This window comes from Pipra filicauda, unplaced genomic scaffold (genome assembly GCF_003945595.2).
Source record: "Pipra filicauda isolate LSUMZ 115617 unplaced genomic scaffold, ASM394559v2 scaffold27_size4233163_pilon, whole genome shotgun sequence".
NCBI lineage: Eukaryota > Metazoa > Chordata > Aves > Passeriformes > Pipridae > Pipra > Pipra filicauda.
The window spans coordinates 292,347-318,428 of record NW_024104398.1 but is presented as its reverse complement, the minus strand read 5'-3'; the positions used below and the strand labels follow the sequence as shown (position 1 = coordinate 318,428).

Here is a 26,082-nt window from a genome sequence, read left to right as displayed (position 1 = left end):
AAATTTCTGTGTAATTTCAGAGAGGCTTTGCATGTACTCTGGCACAACTTTTCACCTTCCTTCTCTGCTGTGACATCTTCTACAGAGATCAGGGCTCTAATCATAGCTTGTCATTACTTTGTAGTTGTTGTTGTCTTTGTGCTAAGAGCTACTGTGCCATGTTAAACACACTTTTAATGCCTCCTTCAGACATCAGCAGTGACTGTGAAAATTTACTCTTGGCTGTGTCAGCTTCAAACAGCAGTGGTTGCTAATTCTCATTACCATTCTTCAAGAACATCTAAGTGGAAAAATTAACAAGAACTACTTTGCATCTGATAGTTTTTCTACTTTTTTTTATCTTAACATTTAAATCTTTTCTTGAAGCTCTGGTGATGCGTTAAAATCAAGTTAGGAATGGAATGGACAGGAACTGTGGATAAGTGTCATGATGGAAGGAGACGGGTTTTCTAAATGACACATTCAGAGTTATATCAAACAGTGAATAAAGATACCGAATTGTAATCTTTCTTTGGCTCATCTGTGTGAAATTTAAGGGCTGAATAACTTCCTATGGTATTACAGTGATCCAGATTGGTCGGACTGGGATAACAATTCTCACTGAGATCTGAAATGTGACTGAGCAGTTCTGTTCACCCGACTGCACTCCTGATATACCGAAGAGTGATGATGCAGGATTGTTGTGAAAAGTTAAATTTTCCAAATTCTGCAATTTTAACATGCACTTCATTTTGCTGCAAAGCACCATTTGAAAATGTCTCCCACTGGAAATAATTGAATTTTTTTTAATAGTTCTTTAAGCCAATAATAAAAAGTCTTTTAATAACTTTAAACCTTTTTGGAATGTTGTTTGTCAAAGATTTAAATATCCTTTATGGTTATTTGAAGTATCTTCTTCTATTCTGATTTGGACTGAAAACTAATTTTGATGTCTCATTTTCCCAATGAGATAAGAAGTCACTTTTTTGATAAGCTGTGGTTTACATTAAATATTTCTTCTTCAATTCATCTGATTTTGTGCAATAAACTTGGGTTCAATGCCCTCAATAATATTTCAATAATAGAAATAAATTACAAATAACTAGATGTACCACACAAAGTGAGGGCCAAATGCCACAGTGTGCCTAAGATTTAGAACATTTTTTATTTTGTCTTCAGTTGACATACAAATTTTTTTCTCATGAGATGCTTAATATGAATTTAAAACTTACTTTGTGTTGCAAGGCTTGGAAGGTTTAAATGTGTACCTCCAGCCTGCTACTTGAAGTGCATTAGAAAATATCCGAGTATTTTTCCATTTCTTATTTTACATTAGGAAAACACAACAAACCACAATGACAGAGCTGGTCTTAGAAGATACTTAGGCTAAGTGTGACTTTCCTCATCAGCAACAATGTGGCACGTTGCTGCTTGTGGATTGAAGACAGCAATTACCAGAAAATTTATACCAGTTGATGTAACAACTACAGATGATAGTGTGTGTCCCAGAAAGTTCCCTTCTGTTTCATGTGGATTGCTATAATAATGTAATTTTGTAAGGAAATATTGCAGTACTGTTAGGTAATACAAAATTGTATTTATACCATTTAATAACAGCGGTAGAAAGAGGGGATGTTGTTTCACTGACTTTTGAAGTGTGCTACTCTAAGGACTTATTGAGGGGCTTCTTGACCTCTCAGTTCAAATTTGTAAGGAGGGTGTTGTTAAATTAAGGCAGATGAAGAGATGTGCTGAATTCCAGTCTTGCAGTTTAGATTAAAGTTTCTCAGGCTTTACTTTAAACTAGGAGTTTTGTACAGGTTTTTCTCTTCAGTGAGAATCAGACAAAAGTTTGCACTCTGCAAAGCTGGGCTAACAGTTCAGTTGCTTTAAAGCTTAATTAATGTTTGTGGGGTGCTTTGTTCTCTATTTTTTTTAATGAGACTTTTAAAAAGATATTCATTGATAGTGAGTAGTACCAGACTTACAATCCTAAAAATGAAATTACTTTATTAAGCATAGAATATTAAAGAAGGAATGCCCATATGTGCTTCCTCACACTTTGCTGACAACGTGTCTCAGTACTCGCCTCATCTTGAGGAGAAAGAGCACTTAGTTCTTCAGTCCCTGTTCTTCTGCTGAATCTTTAATAGTAGTTCTAGGAGCTATTAGTTTTCCAGCAAGCATATTAACAAGAAACCTGAGGAGCAGATACTGAGTTACAGCTAATATAGAGATTAAGTGCATTTGTCCACAGGTGCAATGAGTGAAAATCACTGCTACTGCATAAGCTGTTAGATGTTAGAAGTGTTCAAAATGTTCCTACTATGCTGTTAGAATCAAATTCAACATTAGGCAGTTAATATGCAAATGTGCCTATATTAAAAAAAAAAATCAAAAAACAAGCAGCCCGCCCCACAACTCTGGAGATAATTGTGATGCTTTTTTATGTGAAGTGAAGTTATGGCATCTTTATAACATCTTTACCAAAAATTAGATGTCCTGAGTTTAGTGTTTCTCTTCAATCTGAGAGAAGTATGGATTTTCAAACTTACATCTGCCTTCTCGGCTTTCTGTGATAGCTGTACTTCATATTATATAAATATTTAAGGCACAGTAGATCCTTTCTGTAGAGGTGTTAGTCATGAACCAAATTAAAAACCATTATTTCCTTTGTGGTTGTATTAATTATGAAAACAGAATTGCTGAAGTAAATACGGGTTTAGTTTTGCTCAGTTTGATTCTATTTCAATGCAAGTGGCTTAATGCACTGTGAGTGGTTAGTGGTGCTTGGTACTAAATTTGGTCATAGCCAGAACTTTTATAGCAAGAACCTTTGTGGGAGTAGGGCAGCATGCAACTTGTATATCGGTATAAAATTTTATATTTTAATAGCTCACAATTTCTGTATTTCACTGCAGTGACTCCGGCCGTGGGAGCAGCCTGTTAGACAGAGCTATTGCTGACAGACGACAGCTTAATACAATTACATTACCAGATTTCAGTGATCCTGAAACAGGTAAGAGCTACATTTGAACAATGAAATAGGTAAAATGGTATGGCCATAGCTAGATTTTGCATTAGTTTTTTTAGTTTATTTTGCAAAATGAAGTTATATCTTCACTGTTATGTAAGTAGAAATAGACATCGTGTGATATATGATTTTTTCTTTTTTTATTTATGAAGTATTTGCTGACCACATTCTCTGTAAATATCTGTAGTATGGAACTTGCTGAGCTTAGTTGTATTTTGTTACACAAGGGCTAAAAACTAGTATTCTGAACTAGCCTATTTGCCAAAGTCCTGTGCTTTTCAGTCTGTTCGGTACTTGCACATTTTTGTTTAAAAGGTAAATCAAAAAAATTTCAGAAGTTTTAATCTCAAAAAAATTGAAGACATTGTTGCTAATTAAATGGATTAAAATCTATGTTAAAATATAATTACATGAGTGGATAGGCTTACTGTAGACATGGTTGACATTATAAGCAAAATTTATTTGTTATAAATTGTATATACTGTATTATTTTTATATACATATAAAAATTGTAGTACACAGGTGCACTACATAAAAATTAAGATTGTTACATGTCAGTAAATACTGACAATATGTCATTTCCTATATTAATATATTCAGTTATCATAATGCAAACTAATATACCTTAAAAGTTATACAATCAGAAAGCATATGAGACGTGCATTCTGTGAAGATTGCAGAAGGAATTGTGTAACTTTTACGGTATCTTGCTTGTGTTCTAAATTTTGAGAGTTTTCTCTTTTCTGGGTTTTATATGAAAACCATAGCATGTTTTTCCTGACACCTTTCAGGGGTGTATTTCTGTTTAATCACACTTTGACACAAACAGCTTATAGAAAAGTTTGCCAAACTATGAATATGAGTACCTTTGACCCACAAGTTAAGATACATTGAAATGTGTAATGTGTATCTTTGTTTAGTATCAGAATTGTGCATTACATAAAAATCCAATTTAGATATTTAGCTTCTGAAAGTTAAAATTGGATTGAATGATCACTCAGTTTTGAATTTAAAATAAAGTAAAAGTGTTCTGTGCTTGCTATAGTGCAAACAGTTATGATTACAAAGATCAGGTCACCTGATATCAAAGAATTGCCATATGTTATGGCATAATGTAGCTTGGTGCCCCTAATGTGGAATTTTATGTCTCCTTCTATTTGTGTAGTTAAAATGGGGAAGATGACATTATATCATTCTGTGGTGATCATTCTATATTCTAGTCTAGCTCATTGTTTCATTTTTAAGAACATATCTAGATTTTATAGGTTTCATTTACATATATAGATAGACATAGCTATAGATAAAATTTTATGCCTTAAAAAAAGTGCTTTTTGGGGAGGGGTGTTGTAAAAGGGCTTTTTGTGGTTAGTTGTGATTTTTTGTTTGTTATTTTTCCAGTGGGGACATACAGCTTTTGATCTACACCCCCAGGGTGTACTATTTTACATCTGCCACACTTGAGAGCATAGTGAATTGGTGCATTTTAAAGAGTGCAGATTCCTCAATGCTTTTAAGTAAAGATGAACCCTCATCCAAAATGGGGAACTTTTCAAGAAACTTGCCCCAGATTCAAGTCCTGCAGACAATATCTTGACTGGAAAACAGGATCTCTGCATACATTCTGATTTTTCTGGCAGGTCCAAATTGTCTTTTTTCTGAATCTCACCTGTGTTGCTAGAATTTCACTGTCAAGGAGAACAAGATGGGAAATTAAAATTATGGGGTCCCTTTTTGATTATTTATCTTATAAAAGGTAATTGTGAAGGATGGGGGGGGCCTTTTTTTTTTTTTTAAATTGAGAGTTGGAGTTGGTTTTGTTTGTTGGTGGGTTTTTTCAGTTGTTCATTTTAGCAGAAGAAGCCTTGTTGCAATACCAATACTCTGGTTTATTGCAATACCAGTTTCTGGCAAGGACTAGAGCTCTGTTATGTACTCTCTCAATATATATAAAAAAACTTCACATCCAGGATTTGTCCAGAATTTTTCTTCCAGAATATTATATAAAAATTTTGCAGGAATTAAAAGGTTATATATAAGAATGAAAGAAGTGAAGCTTGTCATAGTGTTCAAGAAAGCTTAAGCAGACTGTGAGTAACATATTGTTCACAATAGGTAGATGATAAAAACAATAGGTGATCAGGATGTTAGACCTTTATAGGGTTGAAAGAGCTTATCTGCAACCTCTGTGGATCCACAGTGGTTAGAAATGCAGAAGGAATTTGACAAATAAATAAACGAATGTTAAAATGCAAGAAAGTTATTGCTGAAAATCCTCTTGGAATGAAAATGTTTGCTCCCTTCCTTGTTACACAGTGTAGTGCTACTTTGTGTATATGTGCGTATGCACACAAATTTAGAAGTTTTCCCCTTCCTAACTTTGCTTGTCATCTGTGATGATGATACCATTTGCCTGTCTAGCCCTGAATTCAGTCAATCTAAATACCAAGAAATGAGAGATAAAATTCAAATCTGAACTGTTATGTACTTGAAATTTAATTTTTAAAATCCTTCAAAAAATCTAGGTTTGATGGGTGTAAATTCTTTTTTTTAGGTGTATCAATTAAGCAGAAGTTGACATCTAAAAAAAAAAGTTATTAAAAAACTGCTTTATATAGAGGTCTTACCAATACCATAATGATTAAGTGATTTAAGTTTAAATTTGTGTAGCCCTTGAATATCAAAAGAGTGTATTGTGAGTTTCTTACAAGGCAAGACTGTTGATTCTAGTGCTCTGGTCAATAACTGTGCCAAATTTACTTTAAGTTTGCCCTCTGTTTCAGCTGACTTGCTGTGAGTGGCATGCACCTATGTTTGTATATGTTGATGAAGGAAATAAATATGGGGGGGGGGCAAAAAAAGGGTTTCGATGAATCAATCACTGAAGTAAAATCTCATAGGGAGACAGACACATTTCATATCCAAAAGTAGATATGTGTATGGAAATCACCAGAGACTCATTGGCTATTTGGTTAAGAGAAGTTGCATTCAGTCTTTTAAAAAACAGAGGATTCAATTTGGTTGGAGTCCACTGAGTTTATTATAGGAAGAAACAATATTACTTTAGACTTTGGTCTTTATTTCCCCTTTAATTTATTTTTAAAATTTATGCATTAGAACATAGTGAAAAAAAAATCTTTATTTTACTTTTGTACTCTAGTTTAGTATGGAAGGAGAGTACATATAAGTAAAGGGGTATTTTTCATTGCTGTTGCTCTCAGAAGTGATATTTATTTTATGTAGAAACCATTTCCATCTTGCTGAATTGTGACACAAATGCTTTGCATTTTTGGCATCTATTAGTCCATTAAACCCTGTTGAATCTTTTTTCTTTCCTGCCCTCCCCACACCCCTTTATCATTCTCTTTGTTTCGCTTTTTAGCCTCTGATACTTCCTCATCTTCTCTCTCAAGAACAGAGTCTCCTCTCCAACTGTTTGTATCTTCTCATCTTCCTCATCCTCATCCTAAACCAGATATCTTTATCTGGCCCCATGCAGCCTCTCCATACTGTGACCAAGTTCCTGAGCCCTGTACACCTACTCGCTGTAAATTGGCTTTCTATTCCTGATGGGCATGTTTGTGCTGTATTTTTCTGATAATCTTCACAACTGATAAACTGTGTTTAAATAGATTATGTTTCAACAGAATGTCAATGAAATCCAGCCTTTCAGCTGCTTTTCGTACAAACTTTACAGCAATGCTACTAGAGTAGTTCAGGTGGCAGGTTAAAATCAACATAGGTTTTCAGGCATTTCTTCTTAACTTCTTTTAACTTCTGTTAAATTGTCCTTCACTGATACCTTTATAAATAGCACTTTTTTGTCACTGAATTTACTGTAATCCAATCTTAAGAATTTGTTTTGACACCTAGTCTTTAAACTGATGTCATATCAAAGGTATTAATTCCTAACAAAACATAGAAAATAAATCTTTGCATATTAGCAAAATTTACTTGTTAAAATAGCTGACATAAGACCAGAGTTTTGAAAACACTAGCTCGCTCATATGCAAACCTGTAACTGGAAGTTAAGGAAAGCACTTCCTTCAGACTCGAGGAAATCCATGTCCTACAGAAGTGAAGTCTGACTTTCTTGAAGTATTTGAATCCTGATTGGCTTCTGTTGCAGGTTTGGGCATCGTTGAGTTGAAGTTGCTCAGAGCTACTCTATATATAAACAGTACATCCCAGTTAGCATTAATTGGCTTGTTCTTGTTCTTTCAAAACTACAAGTTAACAAGAACCTACTTAAGAATGAAGGCAAACTGAAAGAACACTGAAACCAAAGCACAGATTCGATTATGTGAAGCCCAGATTTTCCACTTCCAAGCTACTGTATCCTCAGGGAAAGGAGCTTCCACCATGTGCATGAGAAGTAGCAGAACTACGAAAAAAAAAAAAAGATATTGGAGTCCTTTGTATAGTGTCAAAAATTATTGAAAGTTAAAGCTGTCTGAGTAAGGAACGGTTTCCCTAGATGCTTATAGTATATTAGTATAGTTTCCAGGGCTGAAAAATCTTATGTTCTTTATCTTGCTCAATTCTTTTTTTTTTCCCTAGTGAAAGAAGCCTAAGGCATTTTCTATCATCAGCTTGACTTCTGTTGAACAGGAACATGACTTTAGAGGTGTAGCATCTTACCTAATTTTTTATTTCTTGAAATTCTGTAAACCTGATTTACAGTTTGAAGATTATCAGAAATCCTCTGGCTTTCTTGGAGTTTTTGGCTTATATATACATATAACATTTTTTTTCTTCTTACTTTGTGTTTTAATTTGTGGTTTGATCTGTCCAAAGGCAATCCATCAGATGCTTACTTTCATGGTTTTTACTCCCTTTTTTCAGTTTGTAAGTAGTATTCACTGTGCATTTCTATTAATTTCTCAAGGACTAAAATCACCTTTTCCTTTACCACAAAACGTACATGTTTTGTCCATCAGTAGTGGAAGCTTTGATAGTGTGTAAAACAAGGCTGATGCTCTTTGCCCATTCAGAACCCTGAGGGCTGTAATCTTATGATATCTGAATGCACTCAACTAACACTTGCATTTAATAATTAAAGAGGCAGTATTCATTTCTAGAGGACTGCAAATAAAGATATATTAGGAAGGTCTTGTGTACCATAATGGCCAGCTGCCAGTATGTTGTATTAGAGAAGATTTTATACCACTGCTGTTCCTAAAGGAGTATGTTGCAACTACTGTCATGAGTTATAATAAACTATTGCTTTATTTTGTGGTACAAATTTTACTTGTAGAATAAAGGAAGAGTACACTTTAAAATAATGAAATTATGAAATCAAGCTCAATAAGAGAGAATGAAGAATATGGATCAATAAAAATAACTGCTACTTTAATCAGGACGTTAAATAATATTCTTTTTCTTCAAACAGTTACCTTATAAAGCTGTGTGCTTAGCCTTGAATAGTAGATTATTTTTTTTCATTGATTGCTTTACCTTTTCATAAATTTTTATGGTGTAGTACAGGACCAATTTGGTGAAGGAGAGAAAAGTAAGAAGATACGTAAACCAACATGTTTGACAGTGACTAAGCACAGAAAATCTTTTTCAAAGTGCTGAGAGGATGCTTTATCAATGACGCTGTCTGTACTTGACTACTATCATCTCCACACATAACTTTGCAGCAAAACATAAGCTAGCTTTGTAATTTGTGATTGTGAAAGGTGTCTCAGACTCTTAATGAATTTTAAAGGAAAAAATTTTTAATTTTGGCTAAACCTACCAGTCTGTCTTATTAAATGCATCACTTGGGTGATGTATTAGTCCTGCAGAAGGTACTGCCTCTTTGTATCAAACAATTGCTTTTCTTAGCATAGAGTTGTCTGTGTCACATCACTAATGTTCTTACTGCCAACTGTGTGCATGTAAAGCTGAAAGTCGTGGGGTTTTTCCTCTTTTCTCCTGCATGAGCATTGCAGTTAAAGTATTTTTTTTCTAAATGTAAATGTTGAAATGTTGAAAACATGATGAATGTAAAACTGTTGAGTAATATTCTCTTTTACGGCATAAAAAGAAAACCTACCAGAGTGCTTTTATCAGTTGGTATGAACATGTTCCATGAAAGATGATAGTCCAGTCTTTTACTCATTTTCAGAAGGAAAATTGGATGTTCATAACAAAGTGATTTTGTTTTTCTCCAAGCTTGCATTCCAGATAGGTGCTGTTAGAGTCCACATATTAGTTTATGTCCATCAGGCTACATTGTGAAGAATTTATGAGGAAATGACCAAGAAAAGAACTGAAGAAATCATAACAGGTTCATTTACATAGGGTGACTTATAAATGGTATTTAATAGATGGGTTCATGTAGACTCTCCTGTAATATTTAAGAAAAGCCTGAAGAGAGTAAGTTGAATGCTTTATTCACAAAAGTTGTACTGTAGGTGTGACTTGGGAGAGAAAGGTTTCTGTGAGATGACTTAACTTCTTGGTTAAATTGTGTTTGTTCAAGGCTGTTGGTAGGTTTTCTATTTGAGAGATAGTTGAAACACAGAATCTGCAACGTGGTTGCTGCAGACTGTATGTTAGTATGGTGAGTAGAAACTGTAAATTCTAGACCAGTGCCATTATAGGAAACCTGAGTGGGAGGTTATTGGATATTTATTTAGGAACATTTTGACATGGTTAAGACCTTCTGTCACACTTTGCAGTGTGCAATGTGATTGTGATTCCAGATGTTAATCAATAAGTTAGCTCGGTTGGTTAGAGCATAGTGCTAATAACACCAAGATCCTGGGATTGATCCTTGTATGGGCCATTCACTTAAGAGTTGGACTCAATGATCCATGTGGGTCCCTTCCAACTCAGAATACTCTGTGATTTAAAGTAATTTAAGTAGTGAACTCTAGATCTTGCAAAGACAGTTCCTGTTTCACACTTGGCCTTTTGTAGTATAAACAAGCTTCAGAGCAAAACTAACTAAATAAAAGTGAGTAGCCGGAATCTATTTGGTGATATAATACTTTTCCAGACCTCATGCTTTTCTGTCTCAAAATAAACACTTTTTGCTGCTTGTGGTATTTTGAGGGAATTTTTTCTTGATTCTTAAGTGTCATGCTCTAACAGCAGGTATAGAAGTTGTCTAGAATAGGAAGGATATTTGCGTGCGTGAAAGATGTGGTAAAATTTTAAATCAGAAATTGCTGCTACTCTATCTGAGCTTTTGAAGGAAGCTACAACAGTGAATTGTAACACTGAAAGTGAGGCTATGTTTGTGTTTGGCTGTTGGGTGCTGAACTCAAACTAGTGAAAGCAAAGTGCAGATAAGACTGGGAAGAGAGAGCAGAGCTTACAGTGAAATTATCAGGGAGCCACCAAATAAGTAACTGGCTGTGTAGGATCTGTGAGGCCTCAAACAGACTTTAAGATGACTTCAGGACCTATACCTTACCCTCAGTTTCTCACAAACCACTTTGTATATTTAGCAGTTGTAGTTGAAATTACTGTATGTTTTAGAATTGTAATGTAAATATAAAAATCTGAACCCGGGCATCCTGGGCTAGAGCAAGGAACAAAGAATTCAGATAAGTTAGTTCTAGTAAGAAAAGGCAGGAATAAAATTTGAAGGAAGGCAGGAAAAAGCTTTTTAGTACAGAAGATCTTTAAATGATTTTTAGTTGTCTGCAAAATGAAAGTTTACTAAATGTGTTTTAACAGAAGGAGGCAGAAATGAGTCAGATGACAGCTAATTGTGGCTATACTGAAGAAGTATTTACGGGTTTATGAGTTAGAACTATCAACATGAGTGCAATATACCTGAAAGATGCCCGTCTGGACAGTGTTGAAAAAAAACAAAAAGAAAGAAAAAGGGTTATAGCAAAGATGTAAATGTATGGTAAAGTGGCTGTGCTGATTAGATATGCAAGGCTGTACTAGAGGTCATCCTTCCTTCTTTTGGAAACTGTACCCCTGTCCTTGATATCTCTCTTAACCAATGCAAAGAGGGTTATTAAAGAAACAAAACCAAATAAAAAAAGCACAATTATCAGTGGTCTTCGCTGTTTTGTGACATCCTTAAGTTTGCTACATTTTAAATAAGACTGCAGTGTGAAAGATTTCAAGGGCTGGAATTCCCAAACAAAAAGTTTACACCAAGTTTCTTTGTATGCTGCTTAACATTGATCTTCAAACTTGAACCCCAAGAATCCACTTGTTTTCAATATTGTTTAAATTTAGTTGATTATATTGAATAATCTACAGCCTGAGTTTCTAAAAGTCTAGAAGACTTGCTGTGTATATGTGTATCTTATCTTCAGAGAACTAATTGCTGCAATATGTTAAGGATTACCTCTTTCCTAAGGAGGAAATATAAACAATTTGAATAATACCACTTAAAAAAAATTTTTCTAAGAAGATATTTTATGTTTTTTTCCTCTTTTTTGTGCCACTTAGTGTAAAATCCAGGGTAGGAAGCACTCAGTATCCACTCTGTTTTAATTTTAATATAGGTGGCATAGAAACTCATAAGAATTTTATCACAGTATAGGTTTTTTTTATTAATAAATTGATTTACAAAAATTTTTAATAATATATTACCATATGTGCTTTATGGTTAAGTACTAGAGGCTTAAAATCTAACAGCACATTTTTTACCTGAATTTACTTGTGGCCTGGCTAGCAGCCAGAGTCCTTGCTTTACACAATAGAAAGTATAGGCACTTTTTAATACTGAATTGCATACTTGCTTTTCAGAAGGAAGGGATTAGATAATCTCCTTTGTGTCAATGAATCGCACCTTTTCTTTACAAATTTTTCTGGAGAGACAAGAAGCCTCTTTCACTGTCAGTCCCCTGAAGGGTAAGAAGTGACAGTCTTCAGTGAGGTGCATTTAGAGAAACGACTGTCAGACAAGAAAAGGGTTGCTGATGACTAGTACTTATTTATGGTACCCTTGCTAGTATTTTTCTTAGAATACACTCCATGTGCTTCTTACTTAGACATTTTTATTTCTTCAGAAGTCAAGCCTTAAAATAAGATACGCAAAAACTTTAGTGAATGTTCAGCTGTGAAGGCTGGAGTTTGAGTTGTTTCATCAGCCAGTAAAGGAGAGCAAGCTCCACTGCCACATACTGTTCCAGATCTCCCAGGCAATTCCTTTTCATAATGATATGAAATGCTAATTATGTCCTGTGCTGCTTTTCCCTTGTTTCTGTCACTTAAAGGAAATACGATGCACACTTTCAGACAAACTTCCTCCTAATCTATATACTGGGAGTTTCTCATGCTTTCTGGTTTTCTGATTTATCTTGTCACACTTAAGAACGTATGTTTTATGTGGCAGATCTCTTCTTTAAAATTCCCATGATACTGAGCGTAAAGGTTTTGTTTATTTCATAACTTCTAGTGATGAGGACAAACTTTTGGGGTGCAGTTCAACTTTTACAGGAACCAGTTCTTTCTTTTATAGTATCTGCAGAACATTTTACTGTCATTATTTATTAATCAGGTCTAGTGAGTCTGAGATTTTGTAATTTGTAATTATAAAACAATTAGAAATATGTTGAGACTTAGATGACAAGAAGGGGTGTCGCTTAAAATACTCATGTCCTTGATTTTAAAAGAAAATCACTACTGGATATGCTAGCAGTAAGTAGCAATCAAAAGTACAATTGCCATTAGGTATTCTCTAGCCATGGCAGCTTTTATCCTTAGTGTACCTTGGGAATGTTCTTTAAGCAAGGGACTTTTTTGCCACAAGGCATTTTAACTCAGACTTCTTGATTAGTCGAGTTTTACATTCAGTGCAGTTTAGTTGTGTGTTTGTGATGGGGTGTGTTGTGATTGTCTTGTGTATTTTAGTTCTCTTTTTTTTTTACTCTGTTATTAGTCTTAAAATAATCCTCTAATTGCACTCTATGGAAAGACATAGCAAATACTAACATCAAAGTGCATGCAGCAACCTGAAGACTATAATGTACAATACCATCACAAACCTTTTTTGGATTGTACATTGCCAGAAAAGAAGTGTCAAGTTTTAATAGAGAGTATTCATAGTAGCAACCCAAAAAAGCATCAAGTATAGTTACCAATGTCCAGTGTGTTTTTATATAGTCTTTTAGACAAGAATAAAAGCTTTCATAAGAAGGAAAATTACCCTGACATTTAAAACAACTTCTCTAAAATGGCAAATGCAAATTAAATATGAGGAATTTGGGGTAAAGACTCTTATAAAAAGGGTCACTGTTAAGTGTTTTATGCAACGTACATGGCCTTTGTTCTTTCTATGATGGTAAATTTTTTTTTATTGCTTCTGCAGGTTCAGTCCATGCCACATCAATAGCAGCTTCCAGAGTGGAGCAAGCATTGTCCGAGGTTGCTTCATCTCTGCAAAGCAGTGCCCCTAAACAAGGTCCCCTGCATCCTTGGATGACTCTGGCTCAAATATGGCTTCATGCAGGTATTATGAAAGTAAAATTTATTCTTCTTTGTCCTCGCCTTTCTTGCTAGCCTAAGGACTTGCAAAAATCTGTTCGTTTCATTCAGAATCTGTTATCACTTATCAGATCAAATATTATCCATGTATGTGGCACTGAAGCAAGCCAAGAAATAAAAAGCACACTAGAGTTGTTCTGTATGTAAGTCAGTTTATAAAAGATAAGACAGTACTTTTAGAATGCAGTTGTTATCAATGGAGTCATATCTTCTGTAGAACAAAAGGAACACTCTCTCCCTTATCCCTGAAGAATTTAATTTCTGATGTACATAGAGAATCTTAATATATGGAAAATTAGGTGTCCTGATTCCGTTGAATGCAAAAAGATGTTTGTAAGATTATTGAATAGAGTTCTTGTAACTACAGATCTTTATAATTGGAAATAAATAACTCTGCATATGTGGGGAAAAAAACAGTAGTAGTTGAGCAACCTGTCCCTTGAAGCTGTGATAATGAGCTCTCGTTCAGTTCTCTTCCTTCTGACTTCATTAATGTAAGATACCCAGGATTGTTTGTCTAAATGTGGAGTCATCTTGAGTGGATTTAGTATTGTTATGCTGCCCCAAGCCTGAAGCTAAATGCAATATCACAAGTGACAGTTACATAAAATTTTAACCAGAAAATGATAATGCAGTGTATTTTTACACAGTTAAAAATGTATAACTTGCAATTGTTTTTAATGATATTTGCATCAGAAAGGCGTAATTTAGAAATCATCCAGCAATTGTTCTGCTTTGGTCTGCTCTCAGAGCATTTTTCAGTGATACGCTTTTTTTTTCCTTTCATGTTTATATTTAACAAAACTGTCCTTTATTTCTTAGCATTTTAATTTACCTATTTGCATTAACAGTTTTATTGTGTGAAAGTCATTGCAGGGCAAGGGCTCCCAGTTATTAATGGTTTAGTGGTTTAGAGGAAAAGCCCAGAAGATTAGAAAGAAAGAGCAATTACAGTGATTAATAATAGTGATCTCATTTGGGGGTGGAAAGGCTCCTTGAAAACAACACAGATTAGAACAAGGTAGGGTCCAACAGGGCATAGTGTAGTCTCCTGCCCTGCATCATGGCATCATGGATTTTAAATATTTATAAACTGTCACAGACAGCCATCCACAGTAACTCTTAGCATCTGTAATGCTGATAATTTCTCAGCCTTCCTTGACAACTTGTTGAACTGCTAATTTTCTGTTTGGCTTTTTTTAGTTTTTGTTGGTCATGTCCTGTTGCTGATTTTTCTATTCATGCAAGTGACTGCTGCTGTTTTGCCCACAAAGGAGGGGTCTGGACACACTTTTCTAATTCCTTTTTAGTTCACAACTTAATCAGATTTGCATACACATTGGTGGTTGGCTGCTGCAATCCACTACACAGGCCACTTTTCACTCTTAAAAATATCTATCTTGGCACATGTGGTCTGTAGGCCATATTCTTGACTCCCAGCAGAAGGAAGCATGGGTGGGAAGTAGGAGAGAGCTGGGTTGGACAATGAGCTGAAGTGTTAAAGATCCAGTAGAAGGACACTGCAGAGGATGAAGAGTGCTCTGCCTGTTTGTGTATGGGAAGCAGTGAAAACAAAAAAACCCCAAGAGATTAAAGAGAGCTGCTGTCTACCTTCAGAGAAGGTTCTGCAACCTGAAGTCTGCTTCCTTTCTTTTTGAAATGATCCTGTTCTTGGTGCTTCTGTTGGTGATTTGTGCTGTGTTTCAGAGTCTTTAGGTATCCTGCTGTTTAGCTGCTTGTCCTGCTACAGTAAATATGCTGAGCCTCGAGAAAGGCTCTTAACTGTAGCAACACTGAGAATAAAGTTTTTTCCCAGAAGCACAATACAAAACAGATATTCTGGAAGGTGTCTTCATCAGTGTATATATAGGTTACTTGCATAGAAAACAGCGATAAAATTACTTAACAAATTACTTAACGCCTTACAGCACATATTCTTTAAATAAAAGTGAAGATTTACCATTGGGAAATTGCTTCCTTTTTGAGACTCATGCCACATTTAACTGTTTGAGTCCCTGTATGGTTGTGCAGGGTTTTACTTCTTAATGGGGGAGAGAAAAATCTTTAATAAGCTTTAAATCTTAAAATACAAAAATTAAGAATTATTCTTCATGTAAGATTATAGAGACATGGAAAAGTTATGTAAATAAGTTCTAATACATGCAAAACTTAGTGGAAGATATTTACCCAAACTAATACAGGTGGTGTAAAAAAATAGAAAAATGCTTGTTCTTATGGATGGATATACAGTGTCATTTCAGCTGTCGTTAGTGTAAATGAGCATGGCATTCAGTCCATAGAAGTTGATTTTGTACACAGTAACTTGCTTTTAATTTTTCATCTTGTTTTTATTAATGGACTGTTTCAGCCTTTCATTTTTGGGCATATCATGTAAAGGTGGAAAATCAGGCTTATTTTAAATGTGAAACGAAGTGACTTTTGCAATTAGTCCATTCTTCAGTAGCTCACTGTTAAAAACCTGACCTGTCCCTAAGTGATCAATGACTGTGATAGTCCTTTGAGAAATGCATCAAGCCTGAACTCATTATTGCTATGCTGCTTGATTGGAAAATAGATTGATTCCTCAATAAAATGCACATGTAAGTGTTGGAAGTGTTTGAGCCAGAAGGCATTCTTGGTGTTCCCCAGGTGGAGATACTGGAAAGAGCACATCAGATTGGCACCTGGTTTCTTTTTAAACGGCTGCTCCTCTGAGATGTTCCTACAAAGTCTGCTGGCACTTGCCAGTTTTCCACAACTGATTTGTTTGAATTTGTCATGTTAGTTTTTAACATTTTTATTCAGTTTGAAGTCATTATCTCAGAATGAACAGCTCTCCTTTGAATTCAGAAATTTCTTGAATGAACTTTCATGCTTAACACTTAACTACAACTTCCATTTTCTAGTCATTCATTCATGCACAGTTTTTCAAAAAGCCTGCTATATGTTCTGTTGGGGTGGCGTAACTTCTGGTAGAGGAAAGGAGAAGATTGTTTAAAGTTATTACAGAGTTACTTTAAAAACAAAAGGAATTATTTTGTTTAAATTTAATACTTTTAGGAAGGTGTGTTAATAAATCAAGTTTCTCTGCTGCAGTTCATGAGCAGGACAGCAAGATTTATTATCTCTTACAACAGAAGATGAATTTGTAAGCAGTATTGCAGCCTAGTGTTAAAAGCTATTACTACTATAATTGTTTCTTCTCAAGAAATACAGAATTTCAACTGTATTCTGTTAAAATAGACAATCTCTGCTTATATTTCAGTCTAGAATTATTATGATAGCAGACAATCACCAATGGGAGTAATTTTTAGTTACTGAGTATTAATATCTAATAATTATCTTATTAATTGCCTAATTAATAATTAGCTTTACATAGTACCTTTTACAATCTGTGTAAATTATATTTTTCTGAACTTGTCTTTTCACCAAGCAACTGGGGAGTGTGTATTTCAAATTATGTTTCAAATCTGATGATGCTGGAGAAGAGACAGCAAGACCGGTAGAGCTCAAATGGTTAGCATTTAAATAATGTAGTGTATTTTGTACTCACTAAAATGTTGTTTCTCACATAGTACCTTTTCAAAAAGCACTCAAGAGTAACAGTACCCAAAGCTTTTCAAAAATATTGTAGGGTTTTTTAAAAAAACACCTCTCAGTAAAATTCACATTTTCTGCTCTATATACAGCTCAAAAATTAGGCTACCACTTACTCTTTGAAGTCTACTAACAGTAAAAGTAAAATCCTAGAAAAATTATATTCTCCTAAATTTTGATTTTGATTGCAGAATTTTATCTGTTCATTGTCTTCCAGAAGAAAGAACTTTGCTGTTCCTTAGTTATACAGTACCATCTCTGACTGTGTGAGGTGGTTCTTTTAGGGTTAGGGGAAAAAAATGTGACTGGATCTGCAATTTCATGTGTTAGTTCTTCATGTGGGTGAGACTTTTTCCATCAAATAACATTTTGGTAGTTTCTAAAAATATACTGCATTAATCAATACATCCATGTGGACACGCTGTGTTTGGTAGAATGTTTTCTGTGAAATCACCGAGTCAACTGAGAAGCAAAATAATACTCCTCTGGTAGAAAAAGATCTGTTGTCCCACCAGTAAGATCAGGTCTTGAAGGAAGAAAATAATTTATTCTTGCAATCCTACAAAAATTGGTTAAAAAAATAGAAAATGAGAAAGAACTTTAAACTGTGTTTGCCCATCTACTGCTACTGAAAGTCAATGTTTTGTTAGTCATTGTTATAAATTAATTTTGATGAAAATAATAATTGTGAATATTCATAGCAGGTATCACCTGTAAGTTACAGTTTATACACTCTGCTGTACTGAAGTTAACTAGTTAGAGATACTGTCAAGTCTGTTTGATGCAATTATCTCGGAGAAAAGCCTCTTTAAAGGCACTCAAACATCAGTCTCATTCAGAGTTTTAGGCATAATCCCAAATCCACTGTTGTAGTGTGAGTTCCTGATCTGAGAGACTTTAAACCAAGATGGGTGGCCTGTACAGTACAGCGAGAGGCATATCTTGAGCAGTGATAGATCACTTTGCTGTTTCAATGCAGCACCTTGATTTAAACCTTAATCTATAAAAACCTTGTACAGTGCAATACAATAGAATGCAGTTATACAATTACTTTGAGGCTTCACTTATTGAATAAAAATTCATTATTTATCTTATTTTTATTCATTTTTATTTTATAGACCACCAGGGGTCCCCTGGTGGTCTAGTGGTTAGGATGCGGCGCTCTCACCGCCGCGGCCCGGGTTCGATTCCCAGTCAGGGACCCCGGGCAGATGGAGCTCGTCAGCCCTGTAAGGCCATCCATCTAAGAGAAGGTCACTCCAAACAAACCTACGTCCCGAGGACCTCGCTGCCACTGTCCGAGCTTCGCTCGGCCCCGGCAGTTGAACCTCAGGATTAAAGGGTGGGCTCAGTTCAGCGCACACTGTGTCTCACCTAAAAAATCCACTGTGCAGGCTTGAAAGGTAATGACCTTTCCCAAATCTTCGTTCGCGAAGACTGGCCATACCTACTCATTTTTATTGGGTCTGTACCAACATAAAGAGAAAGATGACCCAACTCAGAATTTTTAATAGTTTTTTCTTGCATTTAGGATCTCTTTATTCCTCTCTTCTCCCACTCTTTCAGCAAGAGATTAGGATAATCCAGCAGGGTAGAGAAATAACACTGTTGAAGAGTGTCATAAGAGCTACTGAAGGCAAATACTTGTTCTATTGTTAGTTGTTAATTGCTTACTGAATGAACCCTTTCTTTTCGCCCTATAGTCAATCTGATTTACAGAAGTGTATGTCTAGCTACTCAATTGTTTTAAATAGTACTGGAATACTGACATGCTCACATCTCAAAAATAAAACTAAAATTAAAAAATCCCAGACTTAAGTTATAAATAACAAACTATAAAGAGAATTCTGGGGTTTAAAAAAGCCATTTAGAGGCTGTAACTCCTTTTATATCTAGAAGAGCAACTTTTCTAGAAGAATAATTAATTTAAAATAATTCAGGTAATAATTTCTCTTAAAATGCAAATTTTGGGGGGGAATATAGCCTTTGTTCAGAATGAAACTATTTACTAATAGAGCACATGTGACAACGTCTAATGTGACAATCTAATGATGAAGCAGGAATCATTAATTGATCCTCCCATTCCTTCCACAGCTGAAGTCTACATAGGGATTGGGAAGCCTGCTGAGGCCACAGCGTGTACCCAGGAAGCAGCTAATCTCTTTCCCATGTCCCACTATGTTCTCTACATGAGAGGTCAGGTGTCTGAACTTCGTGGAAATATTGATGAAGCCAAACGCTGGTATGAAGAGGCCTTATCTATTAGTCCTACACATGTGAAAAGCATGCAGAGGCTGGTAAGTCTTGAGTCTACCTTCATAAGTACTGTCATCTCAACTGATGATATTGTATTGTGAAATCGTGACCCATAGTTTATGAGTTTTGGATCTGTATTCTTATTAAGAAAATGCTTTGGAAACAGTCTTTTCTGGAATTTATTCTGTTGGGACGTAAAAAGGATCTGCAGGCAATAAGACTATTTCAGTCCTAATAGAGACTACAGAAAAAGAAATCATTTGCATCTGCCTAATATTCAACACCATTAGGAAATAAAGATGGCTTGTGGTAAAATACTGTAGTCTAGAGGAAAGACCAGTGATTCTGCTATTCCAAACTAAAAGTTGAATTCATAAAATCATAGAATATCCTGAGTTGGAAAGGACCCACAAGGATCATCGAATCCAACTTCTGGCCCTGCACGGGACCATCCCCAAGAATCACACCATGTGACTGAGAATATTGACAAAATGCTTCTTGAACTCTGTCAGGCTTGGCACTGTGACCACTTCCCTGGGGAGCCTGTTCCAGTGCCCCACTACCGTCTGGGTGAAGAACCTTTTTCTAATATCCAACCTAAACCTCCCCTGACAGAACTTCAGGCCATTCCCTCGGGTCCTGTCGCTGGTCACCACAGAAAAGAGATCAGTGCCTGCTCCTCCTCTTCCCCTCACAAGGAAGTTGTAACTGCAGTGAGGTCTCCCCTCAGTCTCCTCTTCTCCAGGCTGAACAAGTGCCCTCAGCCACCATCTTTATTGCCCTCCTCTGGACACTCTCTAATAGCTTAATATCTTTCTTATATTGTAGCACTCAAAACTGCACACAGGACTTGAGGTGAAGCCACACCAGCACAGAGTAGGGCTGATCTCTACATTCTGCATGTTTATTCGTTACCTTCATGCTACGTGGTTTCTTGAATTTTTGAAAGGTAGAGAATCAGTCTTGCCCTCAAGTGAATGTAGCTTTAAGTACAAAGGTGCCTTCCCCAGCATAAATGTATGGGTTTTTATATACTTCACATATACATACATGTATATATTCTGTGCTTACTATGTTAGGAAGATTACTTTCTCTCTTTTAATCCAGTTTTCTTCCAGATAGAGCAGAATATAACAGCTGAAATCAGCTTGTTACCAAATCTTTTTGTTCAGAAGTGGAAGCTGGTTCCTGCCTAGGTACTTATGAATTATTCAGAGAAATTTCTTGTGCATCCCCGAGGCAAACATATGAGACAAAAGATCAGATAGAAAGGCAGCACAGGGAAAATTTTTTGTTTCGCCTTTTCAGCGTTTCAGGATATTTGAGCCTGCTGACAAATGCCAAAAGGTTCCTTTTTCTGTAGGAGCAGACAGTCATCCTAAAGCAGTGCATCTCAGTGAAAATAAAACCTTATTTTTCTAGGTATCTTTTTGTCCCTCCTCTGAATCCACCTTTGAATAAATAGTGTGTAAACACACAATGCTCTTCAGAATAACTGAGAAATTAGCTATCTTAAGAGATATGTGAGATGAAAATTACTGGGCTTCCAATGAAAGTTTCCTTTTTATGAGCTTTTCTGAGTCCAAGCTGGGAGGTAACCGTTCATTTCATCGGATTGGCCAGTCCTTTACAAGAATTCTTATAATTTTAAATTTTGTTTCTGAAAGCTTTCTCTACTATTCTAGACGTTTTCTGCACTAAGATATTGTATTGAGTAGATTCTGAGAAATTTATGCTGTTTAAATACAAATATTAAAGATGTATGCTATAAAAATACTTGTCTATGTAATTTCATGTAGGGAAAAAGTACAAGATTGTGTTTACTTCTTGATCTTTGACTATTGCAAGAAGTATTTTAAGGAGGAAGTTTGCAATATTTAGTCTTTCCTGTGTGTATAGATTAATATCTGCACATCCCAACACTTAGTGTGTATTTACCTATTTATTATAAAGGAATATGATCTCAGTGGCAGAGGAGCTAGAGCCACAGCACTGTGGAGGTACCAGCCTCTATAAAAACAGCTGAAACATTAACTTCTGATATTTGTGTTCTCAATTCTAAGCTGACAGTTTGGTTTATGAACAAAATATCTGTGTAAAAAACCCTTATTTTCTGTGATGAATTTCATATTTTAAAATTATTTGATATGGCTTTCTAGCAATGCTTGGAAGGTAATATAAAATGCTACTGTTTCCTTGTAAAAATTACCTTAGAGCTTAGATTTATTTAATAAGCTCGGGTGAATTTCTTTTTAGAGGAGAAAATACCAAGTACAGATCATAATAACTTTATGTATAAAATGCAGCAAAAAGGCAATAAGATGTAAGGATGACACAAGTTCTAGCATGTAGCATATGTACACACCTCTGCCTCTCCAAGTAAATTTACTGGAAATAGTTGAAGCTGCAGTCAGTTTTAAGGATTTTTTTTTCTTTTGATTAAAATTTTAGAGTGAGTGACATCTGACACTCAGTAACATTTCCTGGTGCTAATCTTTGATTTGAGATAGTCTTTGTAGTTGTCCAGAGAAAAACAAAAGCTAAATAAAATATTTTTTTAAATTTGTATGAACGACAGGGGCATATTGGGAATACGTAAGTTTTCTCCTTTTATAATCCATCCTTTTAATGATGTTACAAAACTCTGGTAAGAAGGATGAAAAATTAAATTTTGAAGCTTTACTATTTTTCATTTTGGCCATAAGTCTTTTTAAGTACTTGTTCCTGAATATGATCTACTCTTTCTACACAGAAACAACCTTATTAATCTAAATTACTGAAGAAATGTGTGAATAAAGACCAGAAAGGTTGGTTTTATGGCTTCAGAACTGTTGTACTTCCTCCTGTGACTTGCAGCATGTGCTGTGCTTTGGAGTTCCTGCATAAAGACTCTTGCATTTGTCTCTCGTGTAGACTCCACATTCTGTTAATGTAACCATTAAGACATGCTCTCTGCAGAAGTCTAATGTATTATCTGAATGAAGTCACTTTTTATTTGCTGATATCAGCTGTTAAAAGATTATATTTTTCCAAAATTACAGTTTTCTAAAGAAACAAGTTCTTATTCATTTTGCTCCTCTCGCTAGGGTCTTCACTGATTTACTCCTGTTCCAAGAGATCACTAAAATGAAAAACAGGAGGTCTTGGCGATGGTGTCAAAACTGGAGCAGTTAAGAGTGATGAGAGAGATCTGTTTGCCAGCAAAATGATAATCGTACATGTGAGGGCTTGGGGGGAGGTTTTTGCCTTATTAATGAAAACCTTAGGACAGTGTAACACCAAATGTTGGTGACTTGATCCACGAGTAAATGAAAAATTGTTTAGCTGTGTTCTGCTTACCTAAACTTGAGAAATTGAACTAACTGGGTCATACCTCTGCATTACCTAAGATGTGAGCTATTCTAACAGAGAGCTGGCTGCAGGGGGCAGCGTGTTTGTGTTCATGCTCACTGCTATCTTTGCCCCTTATAAAATGTTGGGGGGGGGTTATTAATTAAATCAGCTGAACAACAAAACCAGTTCTTTAAAATTCTCTTTGGTTCCTTGTGCAACTGAATTATTCCTCATACAGTTAATGTTTAAATCCATACAGTTATTCACTCTGTTCTGTTGAGCAATGCTCATTTTAAGATCTGCCTTGTTCTCAGGTGCTATTTTTTACTGTTTGTCACTAACTGAAATTTTCTCCAAGCCAGAGGTCATCCTGGTTTGCTATTTGGCTAGCTCTGACTGTTCACAAGATGTCAAGAGGGAAGCAATAACATGTCAGTATTAATTAGGTGTACTTCAGAGAGAGCAGCAGCAAGGCTTTGAACAAATGCAGTGTCCTTTCTTCTTTTTAGGAGTTGTGTAGTGCGCTCAGGAAGAGCAACGCGAAATTGTGTTCTAAAGGTTTGAAATACTTCAGTTTGTGTTCTGTATTTCAAATAATTTTTTCTCACACCTAATGAAATTTAAATTTTTCTTTAATTACTTAATTTTGAAATTATGATTCGCACTTCAATTCAGTGTCATAAACACATGGTTGTCACCTGTCTGATTTTGACCAGAATGGATTTATTTGAGCAACTTTCTCCATTCTCCCTCCCCTTTATCAGTACCTCCAGATTTCTGCATTACTGCTGCCTTCCTGCTTTTGTCATTGTTTTCCTCCCCTGTGAAAAAAGAATAAACACACTTTTATCTCCTGCAGTCAGAGTGCTGTTGTGGAAAGTAGCCCTTACTGCTGACGTCCAAAAAGTCCTGAAACAGGCCATCATTCAGTAATGCCTGAAATGGCACTGAATATTTCAATCCATTGTCCAGGAAACAAATCTGTGTATTCTCTCTCAGGCTGAAAACTTCTTAGCTGAATGTAGCTTTGACATGAAATGGTTATCCAGCATTTGTATGTTGTTACAATCCCAGAAGACTGTAGTATTTTTTGAATATTAAGTAATTCATCATAGCACTTGCCAGTTAATCCTATTAGTAGCTTAGTTTCTAAGAGTAGAAAACTAAAACAGAAAGGGAGAAATTACTTAACCAAATTACTCATGTAGAAATTAGTTTTCAAAAAGCATTTTCTTGGAGAGTTACATTCCCTACACCACACTGTTAGATATCTGTTAAAGTTTCTATAATCATGCAGAACTAAGGCAGATCTCTTAAGGCTTAGATTAACTATGTGTGCTTTATCTCTCTGTCATAAATATGTTATTATTTATTTCTAACTGCACTGACAGAGTAGTCTTTAGAAATGTGAATTCAGACCCCATTTGAAGGGATTGTGGGAGTTAAAGAAGAGTAAGTCTAAACACAGTCACCCTAACTAACTTTTTTTCTTTCAGTAAGGCAGTGTTCTCATCTGGAGAATATTTGTTAACTCATTTGCTTTTCATTGTCAGGTAAAATTGTTGGTTTAGGCCACATAGGTTTGTCCTAAGCACATTATTCTGGTTCTTGTAGGTGGTTTGGGTTGTAACTGATTACCACAGAGCTAAATGCTAATGCCAAATCTCAGTCCTCATTTGACTTGCTCTCTAAGTGCATCCGCATGCACGTGGTGATTGAAGAAGAATGGAGAAATAACAGTCATTGGGTTTGTTAGATTTGTTAGTAGAATGTTGTGGGTTTGCCCTTCAGAAACTTCAGGGTTATTTCACAGAATAGAGAAAACAAAACATGTATTGGGCCAAAAGCTCACTGCACCTTACAGAAGGTGTTTTGCTGTGATTTGACCACTGTCACATCTAAATGTTTCAAGTGGTTGCATTCTGTACTCTGAGGAAACAATAGCCATTCTGCTTGTATTTTAACCTGGAACCCATTGAGTTCAAGTGACTCAAGGACTGTTTAGATACACTTTAAATACCTCATCTGCCATGTGACACTCACAGACCATATTCTTTTCTGTCCTGAAAATATTATTTCCCATTTTAGCCTTACAACAGAAAACCATCCGTGCTTAGTGCAATAAAAAGTACATAAAATCAACTTGCATAGTCATTAGCTCTTGAAATATAACAAAGTGAAAATCAAGGTGAAAAATCAAGGAAGTTTTTTTTCCCATTTGTTTCAAAGCTATCTCCTTTTATTTTTAAAGCTGTTGAGCTCAAGTACAGCAGTTAACCACTTAACACTGATTCATATCTTAAAAATTACCATTGGAGGAAGATCAGTAGAATTTCTTGATTCCTGAAAGCGTTATCTGAATTTTACAGTTCTCTTTTAAAATAGATCTATTTTTGTTCAGTTTTTGACAACAATAACTGCTACAAATTTGAGTTTAAACTAGAACTTAGTTGCTGTTTTAGAAAGTGACTACAGGAATTTACAGCACTAATTTTGTTTATAACTTGAAGCAGTGAACTCCCATTTACTCGGGCAATTGTAGATTCCCCGAGAACTGCTGTTCTGAAAGTGGTATTTGGGGGCTGATGAAACATAGGTCCTGCTTAGTAACAGACCTTCTTTTCACACTGCTCTGTATTTATGCCAAATGGCTTAAAGCAGCTGTGACCGGAGCAGATCTTTCAACAAGAAAACACCCCCACTCTTAGATGCAACTTGTCTGTGCTGTCCTCAGCTGTCATCCATTATAAGAGCTATACTGCAACTGGGTTTAAATTAGTTGCTTGGTATAGACAATCTCTGAAAATGCAAAGGTAGTCTGATTTTGTGCAGCATGCACAGTTGCTGCATTGAATGGAACTGAACTAAGATGGAGAATTTAACTGGGAGTCTAGTAGCATTGGTTAAGGCAGCTTTCAAAATACATAGAGAAACTCTTTCAATTAGAAATCCTAGGAAAGTTAATTCAAAAGTAGATAAAAAGCCCAAAACACTTAAAAAAAATTTTCAGAAATCTGCAGTGGTTTTTTGTTTGGTTTTTTTTTTTTTTTGAAGTGGGGGGGTGGTATTTGGGTTTTTTGTGGGTTTCTTTGGGGGTCTTTAGTGTTTTTTCTTCGTTTTGGTTTTTTTTACGTAAGGATTTTTGCCTGGTATGCTCAGCTTTAACTTTCTGTTTTCATCTGTTTTCATGTTATCTGTGTGATAGATTTTTCCACAGTTTATCAATTTAGGCTCAACTTGGCAGAAACCATTTTATCATTTGTATTTGTTCCCATGTAAAAAAATGGAAAATTAATTAGTGGTAGATGCTGGCAGAAGGAAAGGATGCTTTGGCTAGAATTACTCCTCTTTATTTTGCATGTCACAAATCATTCCATGTTTTTATTGTATTGTGTGGAGCTGATAAAATTCCACCCATCAGATAATTCATCACA

The 26,082-nt window shown here is 35.4% G+C and overlaps 1 protein-coding gene across 2 annotated transcripts in view; it reads left to right on the top strand.

The window, feature by feature from the left end:
- Positions 1–26,082, top strand: part of TTC7B (tetratricopeptide repeat domain 7B) — a 138,019-nt gene that overhangs the window by 88,138 nt on the left and 23,799 nt on the right. For both annotated transcript variants that reach the window (XM_027739980.2, XM_039382669.1), the window contains exons 17-19: positions 2,901–2,998; positions 13,287–13,427; positions 19,154–19,356. In XM_027739980.2, the coding sequence (XP_027595781.1) occupies positions 2,901–2,998; positions 13,287–13,427; positions 19,154–19,356 (442 nt within the window). The remainder of the gene's footprint in view (positions 1–2,900; positions 2,999–13,286; positions 13,428–19,153; positions 19,357–26,082) is intronic.